The 22,937-nt window shown below is 43.9% G+C and overlaps 1 protein-coding gene across 4 annotated transcripts in view; it reads left to right on the plus strand.

Annotated features, from left to right (window-relative positions):
* Positions 1 to 22,937, plus strand: part of spef2 (sperm flagellar 2) — a 42,342-nt gene that overhangs the window by 1,608 nt on the left and 17,797 nt on the right. Inside the window, exons 4-21 of one of the 4 annotated variants that reach the window (XM_035784816.2) lie at positions 257 to 427; positions 3,466 to 3,606; positions 7,490 to 7,572; positions 7,798 to 8,005; positions 8,362 to 8,550; positions 10,768 to 10,955; positions 12,254 to 12,422; positions 12,871 to 13,090; positions 13,902 to 13,975; positions 14,174 to 14,264; positions 15,011 to 15,069; positions 18,151 to 18,254; positions 18,375 to 18,625; positions 20,840 to 20,957; positions 21,407 to 21,561; positions 21,716 to 21,889; positions 22,059 to 22,133; positions 22,364 to 22,506. In XM_035784816.2, the coding sequence (XP_035640709.1) occupies positions 257 to 427; positions 3,466 to 3,606; positions 7,490 to 7,572; positions 7,798 to 8,005; positions 8,362 to 8,550; positions 10,768 to 10,955; positions 12,254 to 12,422; positions 12,871 to 13,090; positions 13,902 to 13,975; positions 14,174 to 14,264; positions 15,011 to 15,069; positions 18,151 to 18,254; positions 18,375 to 18,625; positions 20,840 to 20,957; positions 21,407 to 21,561; positions 21,716 to 21,889; positions 22,059 to 22,133; positions 22,364 to 22,506 (2,613 nt within the window). The remainder of the gene's footprint in view (positions 1 to 256; positions 428 to 3,465; positions 3,607 to 7,489; positions 7,573 to 7,797; positions 8,006 to 8,361; positions 8,551 to 10,767; positions 10,956 to 12,253; positions 12,423 to 12,870; positions 13,091 to 13,901; positions 13,976 to 14,173; positions 14,265 to 15,010; positions 15,070 to 18,150; positions 18,255 to 18,374; positions 18,626 to 20,839; positions 20,958 to 21,406; positions 21,562 to 21,715; positions 21,890 to 22,058; positions 22,134 to 22,363; positions 22,507 to 22,937) is intronic. The other 3 variants (XM_035784817.2, XM_035784819.2, XM_035784820.2) reach the window with 3 other exon arrangements.

Raw genomic sequence — 22,937 nt, forward strand, 5'->3', positions numbered from 1 at the left:
AGGGTGCAAAAAAATGTGATTTGATATGAAAACTAAGCAGATTTACCCAACTCTGTGGAGACCGAAGGGGCCTCCAGCGTTAGCCAAGCCTGTGACCAGGTTTGCCTACAGTACACGTTTGCCAGTGTCGACGTGGCTTTGAATCTGACCCACTGCCTTTGTGACAGATACTGTCTATATTTGCCACAATCTCTCCTTTGACCAATAAGAATATGTATTTTATTTTTTTAAATTGTATCTGTCTTTATTATCCCAGCGCCTGAGAACAGTCGTCAAGAGAGAGGCTGATCTGAAACTCCAAAAAATCGCTCTGAAGTACGAAATCAAAGGTCGAGAGATATATGACAAGTCTGTCATGGCCCACTTTGTGGAGGAGCAGAGACGGCAGAAAGTGCAGGAAGAGATGAGACTCCAGGACATTGAAAAGGTATCAGAAAGAATCCATGTTCACACTACATTTAGCCCTGGGGTACCAGCCTCCTAACCCTAATCCTAACAGCCTCCTAACCCTAATCCTAACACCCTCCTAACCCTCGGCTAACAGCCTCCTAACCCTAATCCTAACAGCCTCCTAACCCTGAGCTACCAGCCTCCTAACCCTGGGCTACCAGCCTCCTAACCCTAATCCTAACACCCTCCTAACCCTCGGCTAACAGCCTCCTAACCCTAATCCTAACACCCTCCTAACCCTGGGCTACCAGCCTCCTAACCCTAATCCTAACACCCTCCTATCCCTGGGCTAACAGCCTCCTAACCCTAATCCTAACAGCCTCCTAACCCTAATCCTAACAGCATCCTTAGCCCTGGGCTAACAGCCTCCTAACCTTAATCCTAACTCCCTCCTAACCTTAATCCTAACAGCCTCCTAACCCTAATCCGAACAGCCTCCTAACCAGTGATGTGTATAAACCCAGGATGACGGGGCGCTGTATTATAGCGCAGCCATCTTGGTACTCCTCTGTTTTTTTTTTTATATTTGGGAATCTATAGAAATGCATTTATTAATGTTTACATGTGTTTTTGACACTTGTATTCTATTACAGACCGATGCATACTTTTACATTATATTATGTGAGCTAAACATAAAAATGAAAATATATATATATTTTTTAAATCCTTAAAGTACTTTTTTTTTAGAGCCTGCTAATGTTACTACCCCACTAACAACAAAATACTCAAATATAACACATACAGTGCCTTGCAAAAGTATTCACCCCCCTTGGCATTTTTCCTATTTTGTTGCATTACAACCTGTAATTTAAATAGATTTTTATTTGGATTTCATGTAATGGACATACACAAAATAGTCCAAATTAGTGAAGTGAAATGAAAAAAATTACTTAAAGTAACTTTAAAAAAAATGTTTTATTCAAAATGGAAAAGTGGTGCGTGCATATGTATTCCCCCCTTTGCTATGAAGCCCCTAAATAAGATCTGGTGCAACAAATTACCTTCAGAAGTCACATAATTAGTTAAATTAAGTTCACCTGTGTTCAATCTAAGTGTCACATGTCCTGTCACATGATCTCAGTAAATATACACCTGTTCTGAAAGGCCCCAGAGTCTGCAACACCACTAAGCAAGGGGCACTACACAGACTAATGAGCTCTCCAAACAGGTCAGGGACAAAGTTGTGGAGAAGTACAGATCAGGGTTGGGTTATAAAAAAATAACCGAAACTTTGAACATCCCACGGAGCACCATTAAATCCATTATTAAAAAATAGAAAGAATATGGCACCACAACAAACCTGCCAAGAGATGGCCGCCCAACAAAACTCACGGCCAGGCAAGGAGGGAGTTAATCTGAGAGGCAACAAAGAGACCAAAGATAACCCTGAAGGAGCTGCAAATCTCCACAGCGGAGATTGGAATATCTGTCCATAGGACCATTTTAATCCGTACACTCCACAGAGCTGGGCTTTACGAAAGAGTGGCCAGAAAAAAGCTATTGCTTAAAGAAGAAAACAAGCAAACACGCTTGGTGTTCGCCAAAAGGCATGTGGGAGACTCCCCAAGCATATGGAAGAAGGTACTCTGGTCAGATGAGACTAAAATTGAGCTTTTTGGCCATCAAGGAAAACACTATGTCTGGGGCAAACGCAACACCTCTCATCAACCCGAGAACACCATCCCTACAGTGAAGCATGGTGGTGGCAGCACCATGCTGTGGGGATGTTTCACATCGGCAGGGACTGGGAAACTGGTCAGAATTGAAGGAATGGTGGATGGCGCTAAATACAGGGAAATTCTTGAGGGAAACCTGTTTCAGTCTGCCAGAGATTTAAGGCTGGGACGGAGGTTCACCTTCCAGCAGGCCAATGACCCTAAGCATACTGCTAAAGCAACACTTGAATGGTTTAAGGGGAAACATTTAAATGTATTGGAATGGCCTAGTCAAAGTCCAGACCTCAATCCAATTGAGAATCTGTGGTATGACTTAAAGATTGCTGTACACCAGCGGAACCCATCCAACTTGAAGGAGCTGGAGCAGTTTAGCCTTGAAGAATGGGCAAAAATCCCAGTGGCTAGATGTGCCAAACTTATAGAGACAAACAAGAGACTTGCAGCTGTAATTGCTGCAACAGGTGGCTCTACAAAGTATTGACTTTGGAGGGGTGAATAGTTATGCACGCTCAAGTTTTCTTTTTTTGTGTGTCTTACTTCTTGTTTGTTTCACAATGAAAAATATTTTGCATCTTCAAAGTGGTAGGCATGTTGTTTAAATCAAATGATACAACAACCCACCCAAAAACCTATTTTAATTCCAGGTTGTAAGGCGTTCGCAAGCCACTGTATAATAATACATATAATAATACTGAAACACTGTAGAATTACATTAATTTCTATGGAGGACTGCTCCTACTGGGGATTTCCAATATGGCCGACCGATGGTTTCAAAGCCTCTCAATGGCCAATACATAGCATAAGCAATCTAGGGTTTATATACATTATTGCTCCTAACCCTAACAGCCTCCTTAGCCCTGGACTAAGAGAGATTGTAGCCCAGAGCTAAGCTGATGTTCACATTTGCACAGTGGGACAGCACAAAACTTAGGCCAGTGGTCCTTCTGTAGCTCAGTTGGTAGAGAGCATGGCGCTTGTAACGCCAGGGTAGTAGGTTCAATTCCCGGGACCACCCATACGTAGAATGTATGCACACATGACTGTAAGTCGCTTTGGATAAAAGCGTCTGCTAAATGGCATATATTATTATTATTATTATTACCTGGCCCTGCTCCGGAGCAGTATTAGAGCCAACCTTTTTGGGCTAGCCAATCACAGACTTCCATTGCGGGGTTGTTGTGGACAATGAAAAGACTGAAGGAAAAGCTGCTCCTGTCCAATGTCAAACAGTGCTTACTGCACATACATATAGTGAAGTGAATGAATTATGTGAGACGTTTAGCTACTCAATGTGGATGCCTAGCTAGTATGCATAATTGACGTAATATTGTCGTTGCAGCACCGACACGCACGCAGAAAGCAGCATGAGATGATGACTCGAATTCAGACCGCCGTCATCCAAATTCCCAAACCCCCGCCCAACCGGACGTTGAAGGCCCTGGAAAAACAACAACAGAACCGGAAGAAGCAGGAGGCTCAGGTGAAAGAACAATGTCTATATTGTAGAGTGTCAGGCTATGTAAAAACGGGTTGGAGTGTAAGGCAATGAGAGGATACATGACAGTAGATGGTACAGATAATATAACATATTATACACTCCAGGGTGAGGTTTCCCCTAGCTACAGATCTAGGATCAGCTTCCCCTCCCCAAACCATTAGTGGGGAAAATGCAAAAACTGACCCCAGATTAGCGTCTAGGGGTAACTTCCCCCTACCTCCACTATGTTTGGGCTTCAGTGGGGTAGCTTCAGCCCGTTCATTAGACCACACTAGGGCCAGGGGAAGGGCCAGATCTGCGGAGACGCGGGAACCCCATGTAGTAATACTCTCCAAAGCGTTGTTGTTTCTGTCATTGTTTTAAGCAACAGTTGAGCTAGCTATCAAGAGACAACGGCCAAAAAATAGAGAAAGTCGAGAATAGAAAATTACGGATTTAAAAATCAGCAATGTATCAACACAAAAGTGGAGCCCAAAAGAGGAAGGCCAAAAATGAGAAAGCAGAGGAGGTATCAACATTTGTTAAATTAGATTCCTTTTTCAATGCAGTTCAAGTGCAGCCATTGCTAGCACAAGCAATGTAGCGGGACCAGAAGAGGATGTAGGTTTATCATCGCCAGCAGCAGCTTTTAGCGGGTCAAGTGAGCCACGGCCAGGCTGTTCCATCGTGCCAGAAGAAGCAACAGAGGAGGTGACATGCTGTCAAGTATCGGCGGATACGACCCAGACAAGCCAGGCTGGACAAGCTATCCCCTGGGGAGGAAGAGGAACGGGGCGAGGCTAGAATCGTGGCGTCTTGTGTTATTATCTCAAGCTAGATTGCGCGTATTGTGAGCCTTGCTGCTATTTGTTCGGAGATCGGAGTTCCCCATTCTTATCTGATGCGTGAGTGAATGGGGTGAGAGATTGGCGCCATCTAACATCCAAAACAGCATGTTATGAGACATCCCAGAATCACATGGGTGACTTTGGTATATGAGCAATGGAAGCTCAATGGCACTATTGACGCAGAAATGAAGAGAGGCGTGCGTAACGCAGCACATTTCTGGCGACAGGTGTTGGTGCGCATAGTTAATGTAACTCTCATCATGTAATTTGGCGTTCAGAGTGCACCGTGAAAAGTTGGGGCAGGCCAACAGTGGGATTTTTCTCAATATAATTGAACATTTACGACCCAGTTCTTAAATAACTTTTGGGACTTCCCGCAGGATCCGTTATTAACTATCTCAGTCCTGAAATCTAAAATGAGCTGATTTATATTTTAGCCGAGCGAGTGAAGTGTGACATTCAGGGAGAGATGCAGGAAGCCTCATTTAATATATATGATTATGGACACCACACCGGATGTATCCAAAGTAGACCAGTTAAGCCAAGTTAATTGCTATGTGAGAGTGATAAGCGATGCAAATAATGTCGCCACAGATCTGACCGACAGAGTCGTTTTGGGGATTTCTGGAGACTGCTGACACATCAGCAGCTGAGCTTCAACACAAAATCCTGGGCAGCATAGAGGATAATGGGCTGGATTTTTCAAAATGTCATGGGCAGGGGTATGATGGAGCTGTTAACATGTGCGGGGTCTATTCGGGTGTGCAGGCCAGAATATCCGGAAAAAGAGCCGCTTGCTGTTTATATGCATTGCGCAGCGCACAATCTTAACCGGGCTCTCAACGACTCTGTCAAAAATGTGCCAGAGATTAAACAGTTTTATAATACTGTTGAACTGTTATACACCTTCTTCGGGCGTAGCATAAAGAGATGGTCAATGTTGAGTGGTATATTTAATTTTGCATCAGAAAAATAAAATGTAACTCTAAAACGACTGTGTCCCACCCGCTGGTCATCTAGATAGCTTGTCACCCTGAGATACACATATGTGGACATAATGAAGGCCCTCACCAAGATTGTGCTTTTAAGTGACAAGAAGGACGATATGGATGATGCAGCAGCACGGAAAAACATAATATTATTATATATTTTTTTTAAACGTTCTGCAGACTTAGGTTTTAGAAAATGAGAACGTCGTCTCCAAAATGCTCCGTATTCCAACAGGATTTTGAGAAGGCCAAAGTCACTGCCGACAAAATGGGGAGGCACAGAACGCATTTGGAGACACTCGGAGAAGGAAGGCGAGGCGTCATTTTGACGAGCTTATGCGAGGACGAGCGACTGTCTGATGGGGAGAGTAGTTTTAGAGTTAACGTCTTTAATGCAAACCTTGACATCGTTATTCACCAGCTGTCAAACAGATTTAATAGTCTGCGGGCAACATCGAGTCTGTTTGACTCCATCCATCCCACGCCAACGCAGATGATGATGCGCTCTGTGAGAGCGCTAACCGGCTGACTGAACATTACAGCAAAGATATATCAGCTAGCTTCTCTGGCCAATTACTCTCTTTCAGGGCCTGTTTTAAGAAGGAAATAGCAAAGCACACTACAATGGGAGACCTGGCCAAGATGCTCATTGTGGATTACAATTCAGTCACTGCTACATTTGGGGAAGTAGTTACATACATGCTCATTTTTATGACGGCCTATAACTGTAGCCAGTGCCGAGCGTTGGAAATAATTTGCAAATAAATTCATAAAAAATCCTACAATGTGATTTTCTAGATTTTTTTTCTCATTTTGTCTGTAGTAGTTGAAGTGTACCTATGATGAAAATTACAAGCCTCTCTCATCTTTTTAAGTGGGAGAACTTGCACAATTGGTGGCTGACTAAATACTTTTTTGCCTCACTGTATTTATGTTTTATAATATAGGCTATTGTCTATTATTTGTAGATAAAATATGGTGTTTTTTGACCACTTTTTATGCTTTCCATGGTGCTGATCGACTTATATGGGTTAATTTCTGACCGCCATCCGTAGTGCTGATCGATTTATACGGGTTCATTTCTGACCGCCATCCGTGGTGCTGATCGATTTATACGGGTTCATTTCTGACCGCCATCCGTGGTGCTGATCGATTTATACGGGTTCATTTCTGACCGCCATCCGTGGTGCTGATTGATTTATACGGGTTCATTTCTGACCGCCATCCATGGTGCTGATTGATTTATACGGGTTAATTTCTGACCGCCATCCATGGTGCTGATTGACTTATACGGGTTAATTTCTGACCGCCATCCATGGTGCTGATCGACTTATACAGGTTCATTTCTGACCGCCATCCGTGGTGCTGATCGATTTATACGGGTTAATTTCTGAAGGGCCATCCGTGGTGCTGATACGGGTTCATTTTGACCGCCATCCGTGGTGCTGATCGATTTATACGCAACTGGTTCATTTCTGACCGCCATCCGTAGTGCTGATTGACTTATACGGGTTAATTTCATGACCGCCATCCGTGGTGCTGATCGAGGTATACTGGTTAATTTCTGACCGCCATCCATGGTGCTGATCGACTTATACTGGTTCATTTCTGACCGCCATCCATGGTGCTGATTGATTTATACGGGTTAATTTCTGACCGCCATCCATGGTGCTGATTGACTTATACGGGTTAATTTCTGACCGCCATCCATGGTGCTGATCGACTTATACAGGTTCATTTCTGACCGCCATCCATGGTGCTGAATGCATTGGCTATATTGCTTCTCTGGTAACAGCTTCAAATGTGCCCTTAGATTAGGTTCTGCTCTGCTGTTACAATGCTTAGTCACAGTCTTACCAACAAAATTATTACAATTGTAAGGGAAATATGGGTGGTGATAGGGGCCTGTCATTTATTTGGGCACTCGGGCCCATCATGATTAAGCTACGCAACTGGTTGGCTTCACATCATACCACTCCGCTGTGGATCATTTCCATAGAACGTCACAGGCCCTTTTTGACATGACCAATCTCTCCGTTGTCCTTACAGAAGGTTCACATGGAAATCGCCCAGTTTGAGAAGAACAGGAAGAAGTTGTCACCTGCTGGCAGCTTTGGCACCTCTTCTTTGAGGTACGTGTTGGAAAAATCACAACCACAAATCTTCCCAAATATTTCCCCTAAAAAACGAGTATCAACTGTTTCAGAGTAGGGGTGCTGGTCTAGGATCAGGTTCCTCCTTTCCATTTGCTTGTATTCATTATGATCTAAAAAGGCAAAGCTGATCCTAGATCATCACTCCTACTCTAAGAATCTTGATATATGCGGCCCTTGGACTTCCATCCATCCTCTCCACAGTGCCCAGCACATGTCCGCTTTCCACAGTGAGGCCCCCAGAAGCCATGGATCCCAGTTGCAGAGGCCTGAGGAGCTGGCTCAGGCCAACAGCGAGTACATCCAGAAAATCCGCCAGAGGCTGGAGGAGGATGCAACAGCTCGTCAGCAGAGGGAGAAACGCCGCCGTCACGTCCTAGTGGAACAACTGAAAGCCCACGAGGCCCAAGAGGTGAGCAGCAACCCACAGACAGTGTATGACCTCTCATACTACATGACTATGATGTATCCAGTCACATAGTCATTTGTGAACAGGTGTAAAAACCTACACATGGCAATTCAGCTAAGACTTCGGTAGCTACTTCCACGAATATAAACAAAGAAAATGTCAATTTAGACCTGTTCAATCGTCCCGTCTTGTGTCGTTGTGTCGCTCCGTGGTGATGTTTACCCTAGGTACAGATCTAGGATCAGTTTCCCCTCCCCCCATCCTAACCTTAACCACTAGTGGGGAAATTAAAAACAGACCCAAGATCAGTGTCTAGAGCCAACTTCACCCAACACAAATGGTGTCATTTTGTGGTGCAGGAGGCCCTTCGGGAGGAGCAGCTGGTGGAGCGTCTGACCCGTCAGTCCCAGCTGGAGAGACGCCTGGCCGTCCAGCTCATGCAGCTCCGCCAGCAGAAGGATGTTCTCCGACAGAACCGAGTGTTCCGCGAGAGACAGTACCAAGAGCAACGGCTGAGGGATTTCCAAGAGGCCTTGGAGAGGGAGGCGGTGAGATCCATGTAGTCCATCGCTCCATAGGATGGACCATAGATAGACTATAGACCATAGATAGACTATAGATGGACCATGGATGGACCATAGATAGACTATAGACCAGTTTTTCTCACACTTTGTCCTTTTTGCCCTAACATTACACATGATTAGTTGATTATTTGAATCAGCCGTGTATTGCTAGGACAAAAACTAAACCGTGCACCCCTTGGAGTCCAGAGGATAGACCATAGATAGACCATAGATAGACCATAGATAGACCATAGACCATAGTTCATAGACAAACCATAGAAAGGCCATAGATGGACCATAGACCATAGATAGACCATAGATCATAGACCATAGATAGACCATAGATGGACCGTAGACCATAGATGGACCGTAGACCATAGATGGACCGTAGACCATAGATGGACCGTAGACCATAGATGGATAGACCATAGATGGACCATAGACCATAGATGGACTGTAAATACACCATAGATGGACCGTAGACCATAGATGGACCGTAGACCATAGATGGACCATAGACCATAGATGGACCATAGACCATAGATGGACTGTAAATACACCATAGAAGGATCACAGACCATAGATGGATCATAGACCATAGATGGACCATAGACAGACAAATAGACCGTAGATGGACCATAGACTATAGATCATAGACCATAGATAAACCATAGATAGGCCATAGATAAACCATAGATAGGCCATAGATAGACCATAGATGGACCATAGACCACAGACAGACAAATAGACCGTAGATGGACCATAGACAGACAAATAGACCATAGATGGACCATAGACCACAGACAGACAAATAGACCATAGATGGACCATAGACCATAGATAAACCATAGACCATAGATGGACCATAGACCATAGATGGACCATAGACCATAGATGGACAAATAGACCATAGATGGACTATAGACAGATGGACCATAGACCACAGACAGACAAATAGACCGTAGATGGACCATAGACAGACAAATAGACCATAGATGGACCATAGACCACAGACAGACAAATAGATAGATGGACCATAGACAGACAAATAGACCATAGATGGACCATAGACCATAGATGGACCATAGACCACTGACAGACAAATAGACCATAGATGGACCATAGACCACAGACAGACAAATAGACCATAGATGGACCATAGACCACAGACAGACAAATAGACCGTAGATGGACCACAGACAGACAAATAGACCGTAGATGGACCACAGACAGACAAATAGACCATAGATGGACCATAGACCACAGACAGACAAATAGACCGTAGATGGACCACAGACAGACAAATAGACCGTAGATGGACCATAGACAGACAAATAGACCATAGATGGACCATAGACCACAGACAGACAAATAGACCGTAGATGGACCATAGACAGACAAATAGACCATAGATGGACCATAGACCACAGACAGACAAATAGACCATAGATGGACCATAGACCACAGACAGACAAATAGACCGTAGATGGACCACAGACAGACAAATAGACCGTAGATGGACCACAGACAGACAAATAGACCATAGATGGACCATAGACCACAGACAGACAAATAGACCGTAGATGGACCATAGACCACAGACAGACAAATAGACCATAGATGGACCATAGACAGACAAATAGACCGTAGATGGACCATAGACGGTCTGCTTGAGCAATGCCCTGCTTTAGTCAATCATCAGCAGCCAACATGTCAGAAGAAGTTGTGTGCAGGATTTCCCCTTCAGTGAGACCCTGACCTCGGCAAGTACAGGAAGTATTGCACCTGAACATTGTACATATATACCTAGAATCAGCATGGAAAGTAATGCCTCATCCAGTTTAGCTACTTAGTTGTTCAAAATTGTAATGATGTTATTATTAACATATAAAAGGTTTGCATTAGTTTCATGTACAGCCATGCTTCAAAAGAAATACAGTGTAAAGCCAACTATAGTTTTGGGTGCCTTCAGGAGAATATGACTTTATTTTCGATTTCTTAGTGTTACTAACAATATGTTTTTGGAGTGGCTGGATTCTGGTCACGAGGGGGGGATTGAACTAAGGTCCTTACTATCCGATAAAGGTAAGGGTTAAGTTTAGGGTTTAGGTTAGGACGTCCCAAGGATCCCGGAATAGCACTAACTATTAAACTAAAAGCTGATGTGAGGTTTGACCTTTGACCTGCCACTGGTGTAAACAGGCTCTAGCACGCCAGGCCAGTTTGGATCACGCCGAGGAAACTCGGAAGGAGATTGAGGTACATGACAGGATAGCGACGGAGCGCGCCCAGGCTCGCTACAGGAAGCACTCCGACAGCTGCAGAGAAATACTGGAGCAGATAGTGGACCTGGCCACGAAAGCTGAAGAGTACAGCCTCCTCACTGGAAAGTATGTGCCACCCTTCGAGAGTGTTATTCATTTCCACAAATTCAACGCTTTTTTTTAAAAAGGTTTTTATGTCATTGACATTTCGAGCTATGGAAATGTTTGAATATTGTCCCATGTACATTATGTTATTTACTGATGTCCCAAACTAGCCCCGTACGGATAACCAAAGTCAAACTAAATTGACCATGGTCAGTGTGATGGGCGTTACAATCTGGTCACGTGCAACTGTGCTCCGAATTGATTATGGCTTGAGTGCTGCCAGATGTGGGCATGTGGGCAGGATTGAAATAAACCCAATCCAAGGAAAACTATTACGTACTCTTCAATAGGTGACATACCCTTTTGTCTTAGTAATCTCGCAGATCTCGGTTCTGGACGAGACTGACTTAATGATCCAAAATTATCCTATTTACACTTTGTAGACAATTTTGACTAGAATAAATGTTTCTGACTCCCATCGATGCCACATAGGCTGTTTTCAACCAGATACATTTGTATTTTATTCAGTCACTCTTTTAGAGTTTCATGACGTTCTGTACAAATGTTTGATAGAATCTGAAAGACAAGGGTGTTTGTAATTTGTTTGAATTATAAAATAATGAAAGTGAAAAGGCTGCTATATCCATTTAATATACTAAAAGCACTCACAATATCATAAGCCAACTATAGATGTTGAGGAGCTAAGACAATCTAAGAGTGTTTAACCCCCGTAAGAAATGAACAATGTGTCAGAATGTGAGTATTTCACCACTCACTGGGCACACACTGGTTGAATCAATGTTGTTTCCACGTCATTTCAATGAAATGACGTGGAACCAGCGTGGAATAGACGTATATGCCAAGTGGGAAGTTGTGTTTACTCATACCGTTATAGCTTTGCTTGTGCAAAATCGTTAGGTTCGCTCAAGGCACGACATGACAGAATCATGTATTTTTTGTTTGCTTGTCAAATGACTTGACCATCAAAATCAAATAAAGAAAACAACCTAAAATTCTGTCTCATTCTTCTCGGGAAAGTTTTAGTGTAACTTGTTCACTTGTAGTGGTTTTGAACAACAACAATTAGAATGTACTTGGAGGGAAGAGAATTAGAAATGATATGTAAAGGCAAAGCGGAAGACAAGTAGACAAGGGTGGGAGAGCAACCTTTCTGTTTTGGGACCCTTTTTTTATTTATCTTCAAGACCTTAATCGTTAATTCAGTAGAGTGATACTCCAGCAGGACCGACACAGTATTCTGACGGCATCATTTTAGATGCAACACAGCTCTGAGTGTACTTTGCTACTCTGTCCTGCAGTCTTATCCCTGGGAAGTTGATGCGGGAATGGAAGGAGCTCATGTTTTGCGGGAAGCCCCTGTATGACAGTGGCAGTCTGGAGGAGCTCCCTGCCGACCCCACCCCAGAGCAGTTCATTGAGGTTGAGAAACAGGAGATCCTTAACAACCAGGACTATGATGAGTATATGGTGAGTCCATTAGTGTGAGGTCATGCCCAAGAAATTCTGTTAGGAATTGTCCACGAAATTCTGTTCGGAATTGTCCAAGACATTCTGTTTGGAATTGTCCAAGAAATTCTGTTCGGAATTGTCCACGAAATTCTGTTCGGAATTGTCCACGAAATTCTGTTAGGAATTGTCCAAGACATTCTGTTAGGAATTGTCCAAGACATTCTGTTCAGTGTGTAACTGGAATTCAGTGGTTCTCAAATTGTCTTTGTGTCGCAAGTCAAGAATAGGACTTCACTGATATGTTGAATTTCACAATGGTTCAGGTTTATAGCCTGGTCCCAGATCTGTTTGTGCTTTCATGATAATTCCTTGTATTCCTGGTACCCAGGCTTGCAGGTTCAGCGTTATTGTTGGCAGTAATCCCAGTGTCTTTAGGTGTGTTCTATGTGTTGATTCTATGTGTTAGAGCATGACTGGTGAGTGGACCTGGCCAGAGGAGGGGGAGACAAAGCCCCCCCCATCCAACAACAATATCCTGGGACATGTGGTGCTCCGCCTGCAGACTATTGTGAACCCCCCCAAACCAGACACCCTTCCTCCCTTCTTTCCTCGGTTCACACTGAAAGCCTGTGTGCTAGGGAAGCTTTTCTCCGGGAAGACCACATGCTTAACCAGGATTGCCAAAGGTATCCCTCCAACCATATGATGCAGTATCACACAGTATCACAGTATCGTGCAGTATTGTGCATTACCATGCTACTTCATTTCTTGCAAAAGATTAGGTAACAGATTAGGTGTTGTCGTGTGTCTTGCCTCGTGACAGTCGTCTATGTTCTTTGGTTAAAACAACCATAGAATAACATACAGGTAACTGCCAAAATAAAGGAAACACTAAATGAGGGATACAAACTATATTGAAAGCTGGAGCTTCCACACAGGTTTCTGAGTTAATTAAGCAGATAACTTCCCATCATGCTAAAATACTGACCAGGTGAATCCAGGTGAAATCTATGATTACTTATTGATGTCACTTTTTAAATCCACTTCAATCTGAATAGATGAAGAAGAGGAGACAGGTTCAAGAAGGATTTTTAAGCCTTGAGACAATTGAGACATGGATTGTGTATGTGTGCCATTCAGAGGGTGAATGGGCTAGACAAAATATTGAAGTGCCTTTGAACAGGGTATGGTTGTAGGTGCCAGGCGCACCGGTTTGTGTGAGGAACTGCAACGCTGCTGGGTTTTTCCAGACTCAACAGTTTCACGCTTTCGACACCTTGTAGAGTCCATACCCCGAAAGACTGAGGCTGTTCTGAGGGCAAAAGGGGGGCTGTGCAACTCTATATTAGGAATTTGTTCTTATTAATGTTTTGTACAGTCAGTGTAGGTATACAGTATATATAAATAATAATATATATATATATATATATATATATATATATATAAAAATAGGATCTCTCTGCAAACCACCATCTATTCTCTCGTCTTCTAACCCAGTCCATCACATCCACATCCTGTCAGCTAATGTTCTGATCCAGGAGGCCCTGGCTGCACATCAGCTTGGACGTGAGGTCAGAAAACCGTTTTTTTTTTTTAAATGTAAAAAAAAAAAAAATCTAAATCGTGTCTGAAAGGTTTTGAAGTGAAGAGAATTGGAATAACACATATATAAAACGGTCATAAGAATGGATGAATGACAGCTGTATGCAGTTTTATATTCCATTTATCTGTATTTAATTAAAAACATGAACCTTTTTATACTGTATAAGAGCCCAGAGAGCTGTGAAACATTGGCCACTAAAGACATCGACCAGGTGGAGATGGATACTGAGATGGAGGAGGAGTCGTCACAGGGTTCAGGTGAAGTTGCCCCTAGACGCTGATCTTGTGTCGGTTTTTCATTTTCCCCACTAATGGTTAAGGTGACGATTGGGCGAGGGCAAGCTGATTCTAGATCTGTACGTAGGGGAAACATCACGCCAGAGCGCAGTATTAGGAGAATCAGCAGCACATGATTAAGCCAATGAGAAATGTAACTTGGGATTTCCAGGTGGTGCAGTTGTCTAGGGCACTGCATCGCAGTGCCACCAGAGACTCGGTGTTCGCGCCCAGGCTCTGTCGCAGCCGGCCGCGACTGAGAGGTCCGTGGAGCGACGCACAATTGGCCTAGCGTCGTCCGGGTTAGGGAGGGTTTGGCCAGTAGGAATATCCTTGTCTCATCGCGCACCAGCGACTCCTGTGGCGGGCCGGGCACAGTGCACGCTGACCAGGTCGCTAGGTGTACGGTGTTTCCTCCGACACATTGGTGCGGCTGGCTTCCGGGTTGGATGCCGGGTTAAGAAGCAGTGCGGCTTGGTTGGGTTGTGCGGCTTGGTTGGGTTGTGTTTCGGAGGACGCATGACTTTCGACCTTCGTCTCTCCCGAGCCCGTATGGGAGTTGTAGCGATGAGACAAGATAGCTACTAATAATTGGATACCACGAAATTGGGGAGAAAAAGGGGGTAAAATAAAAAAATTAAGAAATGTAACTTGTGATTTCTTACTTCATCCTGAATTACCCGTCTGTAAACAAGCGTTTTGTCTGATTTGGTCTTATTGTTTGGTAGGCCCACTCACTCAGGAGCCTCAGCAGCAAGGAGCCAAGAAAAAACCCAAGGCAAGTACAGTACGTATTTTAACATGACCATGTATCTCTTACACCTACCTACACACTGACACGCACAGTGTATTCAGAAAGTATTCAGACCCCTTGACTTTTTCCACATTTTGTTATGTTACAGCCTTATTCTAAAACTGATAAACAAAGCATCATCACCATCAAGCTACATGCAATAACCCATAATGACAAAGTAAAAACAGTTTTATTTGAAAATGTTTTAAATAAAAAACTGAAATATAACATTTACATAAATATTCAGACCCTTTACGCAGTACTTTGTTGAAGCACCTTTGGCAGCGATTACAGCCTCAAGTTTTCTTGGGTATGATGCTATAAGCTTGGCACACCTGTATTTGGGGAGTTTCTCCCATTCTTCTCTGCAGATCCTCTCAAACTCTGTCAGGTTGGATGGGGAGAGTTGCTGCACAGCTATTTTCAGGTCTCTCCAGAGATGTTCGATCGGGTTCAAGTCCGGGCTCTGGCTGGGCCACTCAAGGACATTCAGAAACTTATCCCGAAGCCACTCCTGCGTTGTGTTGGCTCTTTGCTTAGGGTCGTTGTCCTGTTGGAAGGTGAACCTTCGCCCCAGTCTGAGGTCCTGAGTGCTCCGGAGCAGGTTTATCATCAAGGATCTGTCTGTACTTTGCTCTGTTCATCTTTCCCTCGATCTTGACTAGTCTCCCAGTCCCAGCCACTGCAAAACATCCCCACAGCATGATGCTGCCACCAAAATGCTTCACTGTAGGGATGGTGCCAGGTTTCCTCCAGTGACACTTGGCATTCAAGCCAAAGAGTTCAATCTTGGTTTCATCAGACCAGAGAATCTTGTTTCTCATGGTCAGAGTCCTTTAGGTGCCTTTTGGTAAATTCTAAGTGGGCTGTCATGTGCCTTTTTACTGAGGAATGTCTTTCATCTTCCTCCTGGAAGGTTCTCCCATCTCCACAGAGGAACTCCAGAGTGACGATCGGCTCCCTGACCAAGGCCCTTCTTCCCCGATTGCTCAGTTTGGCCGGACAGCCAGCCCTAGGAAAGGTCTTGGTGGTTCCATTTAAGAATGATGTTCTTGGGGACCTTCAATGTTGCAGAAATGTTTCGGTACCCTTCCCCAGATCTGTGCCTCGACACAATCCTTTCTCAGAGCTCTACTTTCAATTCCTTTGACCTCATGGCTTGGTTTTTGCTCTGACATGCACTGTCAACTGTGGGATCTTATAAAGACCGGTGTGTGCATGTCCAAATCATGTCCAATCAATTGAATTTACCACAGGTGGACTGCAAGTTGTAGAAACATCTCAAGGATGATCAATGGAAACAGGATGCACCGGAGCTCAATTTCGAGTCCCATAATAAAGGGTCTGAATACTTATGTAAATAACGTATTTCTGTTTTTTATTTGTAATAACTTTGCAAAAATTTCTAAACCTGTTTTTCTTTGTCATTATGGGTTATTGTGTGTATATTGATTATTTGTTTTATAAAAAAAGAATCCATTTTATAATACGGCTGTAAGATAACAAAATGTGAAAAACGTCAAGGGGTCTGAATACTTTTCAAATGCACTGTAGGTGCATAGGTGTTCTATTTTAGCAGTACGGCGCGAGGAGGTTTGGTATATGGCCAATATACCACGGCTAAGGGCTGTTCTTAGGCACGATGCAACATAATCAGAACAGTAAAAATAAATGTTTTGTCAACCAGTTTATATTTATACCTAATACTGTATATACAGTACCAGTCAAAAGTTTGAACATACCTACTCATTACAGGATTTTTTTTTTTTTTACTGTTTTCTACATAATAGAATAATAGTGAAGACATCAAACTCACAGTGCCATCTGTTTTGTCACCAAGCCCCATATACTACCCACCATTGCGACCTGTACGCTCTCGATGGCTGGCCCTCGCTTCATATTCGTTGCCAAACCCACTGGCTCCAGATCATCTTTAAGTCTTTGCTAGGTAAAGCCCCGCCTTATCTCAGCTCATTGGTCACCATAACAACACCCACCCGTAGCTACCACTCCAGCAGGTATATCTCACTGGTCACCCCCAAAGGCAATTCCTCCTTTGACTGCCTTTCCTTACAGCTCTCTGCTGCCAATGACTGGAACGAACTGCAAAAATCACTGAAGCTGGAGACTTATCTCCCTCACTAACTTTAAGCACCAGCTGTCAGAGCAGCTCACAGATCACTGCACCTGTACATAGCCCATCTGTAAATAGCCCATCCAACTATCTCATCCCCATACTGTTATTTTATTTATTTTGCTCCTTTGCACCCCAGTATCTACACCTGCACACTCCTCTTCTATTACTCCATTGTTTAATTGCTATGTTGTAGTTATTTCACCACTGTGGCCTATTTATTGCTTTACCTCTCTTATCCTACCTCATTTGTACACACTGTATATAGGCTTTTTCTATTGTATTATTGACTGCATGTTTGTTTAATCCGTTGGTGTACCTCTGTGTTGTTGTTTGTGTCGCACTGCTTTGCTTTATCTTGGCCAGGTTGCAGTTGTAAATGAGAACTTGTTCTCAACTAGCTTACCTGGTTAAATAAAGGGGATATAAAAATATATAAATAAAAAAACTATGAAATAACACATATGGATTCATGTAGTAATCAAAAAAGTTTTAAACAAATCAAAATATATTTCAGATTCTTCAAAGTAGCTTTGATGAAAGCTTTGCATACTCTTAAATATATTTTGATTTGTTTAACATTTTTTGGGTTACTACATGATTCCATATGTGTTATTTCATTTTGATGTCTTCACTATCATTCTACAATGTAGAAAATAGTTTTTATTTTTTGTGTCCAAACTTTTGACTGGTACTGGGGCAGCAGGGTAGCCTAGTGGTTAGAGCGTTGGACTAGTAACCGGAAGGTTGCAAGTTCAAATCCCCGAGCTGATAATCTGTCGTTCTACCCCTGAACAGGCAGTTAACCCACTGTTTCTAGGCCGTCATTGAAAATAAGAATTTGTTCTTAACTGACTTGCCTAGTTAAATAAAGGCAAAATAAAAACTGTATATATTACTTGAATACTTGTATTCGGAATAACAAAGAACATCCTTCCCAGCTCTCTGTGAGGGCCCAGCATGGAGCAGCAGTGGAAAGGTTTCTCAGAAAAGGGAGATCCGTCCCAGACGAGCTCCTTGTGGACATTGCAGTCGAAGCTATCAGGTTTAAACACAAAACAAAATCCTATTCTGTTCTTTAGAAGTAATAAATCGAATTGAATGCTACATTTAAACTTTTGTTTTGAATGTGTATTGACTGTAATCTCTTTACTCTTTAACCCAGGGCAATCCCAGCAGACTCCGGCTGGATTCTGGACGGCTTCCCGGTCGATCTGACCCAGGCCAAGCTTCTGGAGAAGGCCCTGGGGGGCTCGGACACTGGGAAGGAGAGGAAGAGAAGGAACAAGCGGTCCAACCTGGCTGTGGATAGCAACGCGCCTAAGGAGCCCCCTCCTCCCTCTCCTGTTCTGGACCTAGCTCTGCTGCTTGACGTGTCTGATGACCACGTTTTGGACAGGGCGGCCAAGCAGGCCTGTGAGTTTCATAGCCCCGGTCCCAGATCTGCTTGTGTTGTCTTGCCAACTCCTATGGTCGTTGACACAGGTCCTATGCAGCGTTGAAGCTGTTTAGGAGTCTGTTTTGCTGTTAAGGAGTCTGTTGGTCTGAGCCTTGATGCACCGGTACCGCCTGCTGGACGTGAGCATGGAGAACAGTCCATGTCTTGGGTGGCTGGAGTCCTTGGCCTTTTTTCAGTACTTTCTCAGACACCGCCTGGCATGTAATTCAGACCCCTTTGGCTTTTTACACATTTTGTTGCTTTACAGCTTTGTCCTAAAATTGATTAAAAAGAATCCCTTATAAATCTCCACACAATACCCCATAATGACATCACAATACCCCATAATGACATCACAATACCATATAATGACATCACAATACCCAATCATGACAAAGCGAACAAACAGGTTATTAGAAAAAAATAGCACAAAAAAACAGAAATATCTTTACACAAGTATTCAGACCCTTTGCTATGAGACTCGATATTGAACTCAGGTGAAACCCGTTTCCATTGATCATCCTTGAGCTGTTTCTACAACTTGATTGGAGTCCACCTCTGGTAAACTCAATTGATTGGACATAAATTGGAAAGGCACACACCTGTCTATTTAAGGTCCCACAGTTGACAGTGTATGTCAAAGCAAAAACCAAGCCATGAGGTCAAAGGAATTGCCCGTAGCGCTCCGGGACACAATTGGGTTTGAGGCACAGATCTGGGGAAGGGTACCAAAACGTTTCTGCAGCATTGAAGGTCCCCAAGAACATGGTGGCGTCCATCATTCTTAAATGGAAGAAGTTTGGAACCACCATAACTCTTCCTAGAGCTGGCCGTCCGACCAAACTGAGTAATCAGGGGAGAAGGCCCTTCGTCAGGGAGTTGACCAAGAACCCAATGGTCACTCAGACAGAGCTCCAGAGTTCCTCTGGAGATAGGAGAACCTTAGAAGGACAACCACCTCTGCAGCACTTAGGTCTTTATGGTAGAGTGGCCAAACGGAAGCCACTCCTCAGTAAAAGGCACATGACAGCCCGCTTGTAGTTTTCCAAAAGGCACCTGAAGGACTCTCAGACCATGAGAAACAAGATTATCTGGTCTGATGAAACCAAGAATGAACTCTTTGGCCTGAATGCCAAGCATCATGTCTGGAGGAAACCGGTACCATCCCTACAGTGAAACATGGTGGTGGAAGCATCGGGATGTTTTTCAGAGGCGGGGACTGGGATGCTAGTTAAGATTGAGGGTAAGATGAACGGAGCAAAGTACAGAGAGATCCTTGATGAACACCTGCTCCAGAGCACTCAGGACATCAGACTGGGGCGAAGCTTCACTTTCCAACAGGACAACGACCCTAAGCAGAATGACAAACTCCCCAAATATAGGTGTGTCAATCCTGTAGCGTCACAGCCGAGAAGACTTGTGGCTATAATCGCTGCTAAAGGTGCTTCAACAAAGTACTGAGTAAAGGGTCTTGAATAAATTTGTACCAATGTCTAAACCTGTTTTTACTTCGTCATTATGGGGTATTGTGTGTCGATTGATGAGGGGAATAAACTATTTAATCAAGTTTAGAACAATGCTGTAACGTAACAAAATGTTGAAAAAGTCAAGGATGTTGTGTACCTTCCGAATACACTGTATGTCCTGGATGGCAGGGAGCTCGCCCCAAGTGATGCGCTGGGCCATTCGCACCACACTCTATAGGGCCTTCTGGTCATGGGCATTGCAGTTACCATACCAGACGGCGATACAACAAGTCAGGATGCTCTCGATTGTGCAACTGTAAAAGTTCCTGAGGATACCAAATAGGTTCAGCCTCCTGAGGGAGAATAGGCGTTGCCGTGCCTTCACGACTGTTCTGGTGTGAGAGGACCATGTTAAGTCTTCAAGTGATGTGTGGACACCGAGGAACTTGAAGACCTTGACCAGAGGTGGGCAATTCCAGTCCTCGGGGGCTTGATTGGTGTCACAGTTTTGCCCCAGTCCCAGCTAACACACCTGACTCCAATATTCACCTAATCATGATGTTCAGTTTAGAATGACATTTGATTAATCAGATGTGTTTGCTGGGGATGGAGAAAACGTGTGACACCCCCGAGGACTGGAGTTGCCCACCCCTGCTCTCGACATTCTCCACATGTCATATGAGTTGCATGTGTGTAATGAATGACACAGACGGACTGTGTTTGTAGATGAGGAGGAGAGCTCTGGCCTGGCCGGGGCTGGTGAGGAGAGCTGTGCCCCTGCTAGAGAGCACAATGTTGTCATCGCCAGGGACAAGAGCCTGGAGAAGAGACAGATCCAGCACAGGTACAGTTAGTACGATGACCACAAGACGCAGATCTGGGTTCAAATAGTATTTGTTTTCCTTCCAATAACTTGAGCCTTTGGTCGAGACTGCCTTAGGTGACAAAGTGGGTGGGCATTACACTTTTGGGACTACTCCATTGGTGCCATTGTGCCAGTCAAGATCAATCGAGTAGAACTAAATGGTTTGAAAGAAAAATAAATACTATTTGAACCCAGGTCTGATTATTGAGTACATCATCTCTAACATTGTTGATTTTCAGGGCTCTGAGTGTCTTTGAACTTTTAAACTAGCCCAGTGTATTCACTAGGAACCAAACAGAAGCAAAACAGGCCAAAACGGGGAGGGGACCCACCTTAATTTGTCCAATAACAAACACCATTTTTTCCATTGCACAACATTTAGCTATGGTGTGCGCTAATGAATACAGCCTTTGTTATTATCACTGCAGGATCACAGCCTTCCAGGATACCTGGCCCAAGCTGGAGAAGTGGTTCTCTAGTAAACAGAGCATTCTGATGAGACTGAATGCTGAGATGTCGGAGGACATGCTCTTTAGAAAAGTGGAATCCATCCTGTACCAGGCCATGATGCAGTCGGAAAAAGGTACAGGGCACTAAGGGAATGGTTGATTTTAAGATAAGATATTAATTCCCCAGAATGGGAGATTTGACTTAATGCTACTTTGACTCTAAAATTGCCCAGTGAGATGCCTACTGTTCCTAAAGTTGTTCTATGTGTAATTATTCTGACCCACCAGGTGAGGGAGTTGTTTTGGACAGTGGGAAGGCACCAGCGGTCTCAACTGCTCTCGTCCAGGTAACTCCGGTTGAGGTCCCAGCTCCCACTGAGTCCACCTCCACCCTCACCCAGGAGGGCCTGACTCCACCTGTGAAATGCTCCAGCTCCAAGTCCAACTCTCGCTCCCCCAAAGGTCGGCTAACAACCACGCAGTGTATCAAATGGCACCCTATTCCCTACATACTGCACTACTTTTGACCATAGTTGTTCACTATATAAGGCATAGGGTACCATTTGGGACAGATAGTTTGTTTCAAAGACAAGAGAACCATGTGGTCAAACAGTTCTGTTCCATTCTGTAGGTTCACAGAGCAACATGGAGAAGAACACATCCAAAGGGAAAGATGTCTATCTTAAGCTGTCCAAGTCAGGATCAGGTCCTTTACTGATATCAGCCTAGCTATTAGTAACATTCTACAACAAACAACAGTTGCTCTCACACTGTTTTTAAACCACATTAAAAAAAGAGGTGTGGTGGCCTAGGGTCTTTGGAAGACACTCAATTTCCTTTCTATATCCGATCCAATAAACAATGAATATATGAGAGGTGTGGGACTGCCCCGTTCCTTTAAAAATATATATATCCCTTTTTCCCCATTGCCTCCAGGAGGAGCCGAGGTGCATTCTAGAAAGTTGTCCACAGCCTCCTCCTTTGAGAATTCCCATGGTGTGAACACCAGCCCTACAGAGCCCCTAGCTCCCACCCCTGGTACTGCACACTGGGTGTATGTGGACGAGCCCCTTCCCAAGGTACAGTAGGAGTAGGGTGTTGTTTCCCATAGATACTAATCTTGGATCAGTTTTGCATTTCCCCCACTACTGGTTAAGGTTAGGATGGGGAAAAACAGAAGCTGATCCTAGATCTGTACCTATAGGGGGAACTTTACCCTGTACTGGTGGAAGACAAGAGAACCATTATAGGTTTGTATGGGCTTTTTCTCTTCCCATGAGCTCTCAGTCAGAATGTATAATCTCATGAGCTCTCAGTCAGAATGCATAGTCTCATTGCTTTCAGTTAGAAATCATAGTCTCATTAGCTCTGTCAGAATGCATAGTCTCATTAGCTCTCTGTCAGAATGTATAATCTCATTAGCTCTCAGTCAGAATGCATGGATGTGTTCAGCATAAAGGTTCAGGCAAATTACGAATCATTTAACAAAGAGAACCAGGCATTGGTCCTT

The sequence above is a fragment of the Oncorhynchus keta genome, chromosome 14, assembly GCF_023373465.1.
Source record: "Oncorhynchus keta strain PuntledgeMale-10-30-2019 chromosome 14, Oket_V2, whole genome shotgun sequence".
Taxonomy (NCBI): Eukaryota; Metazoa; Chordata; class Actinopteri; order Salmoniformes; family Salmonidae; genus Oncorhynchus; species Oncorhynchus keta.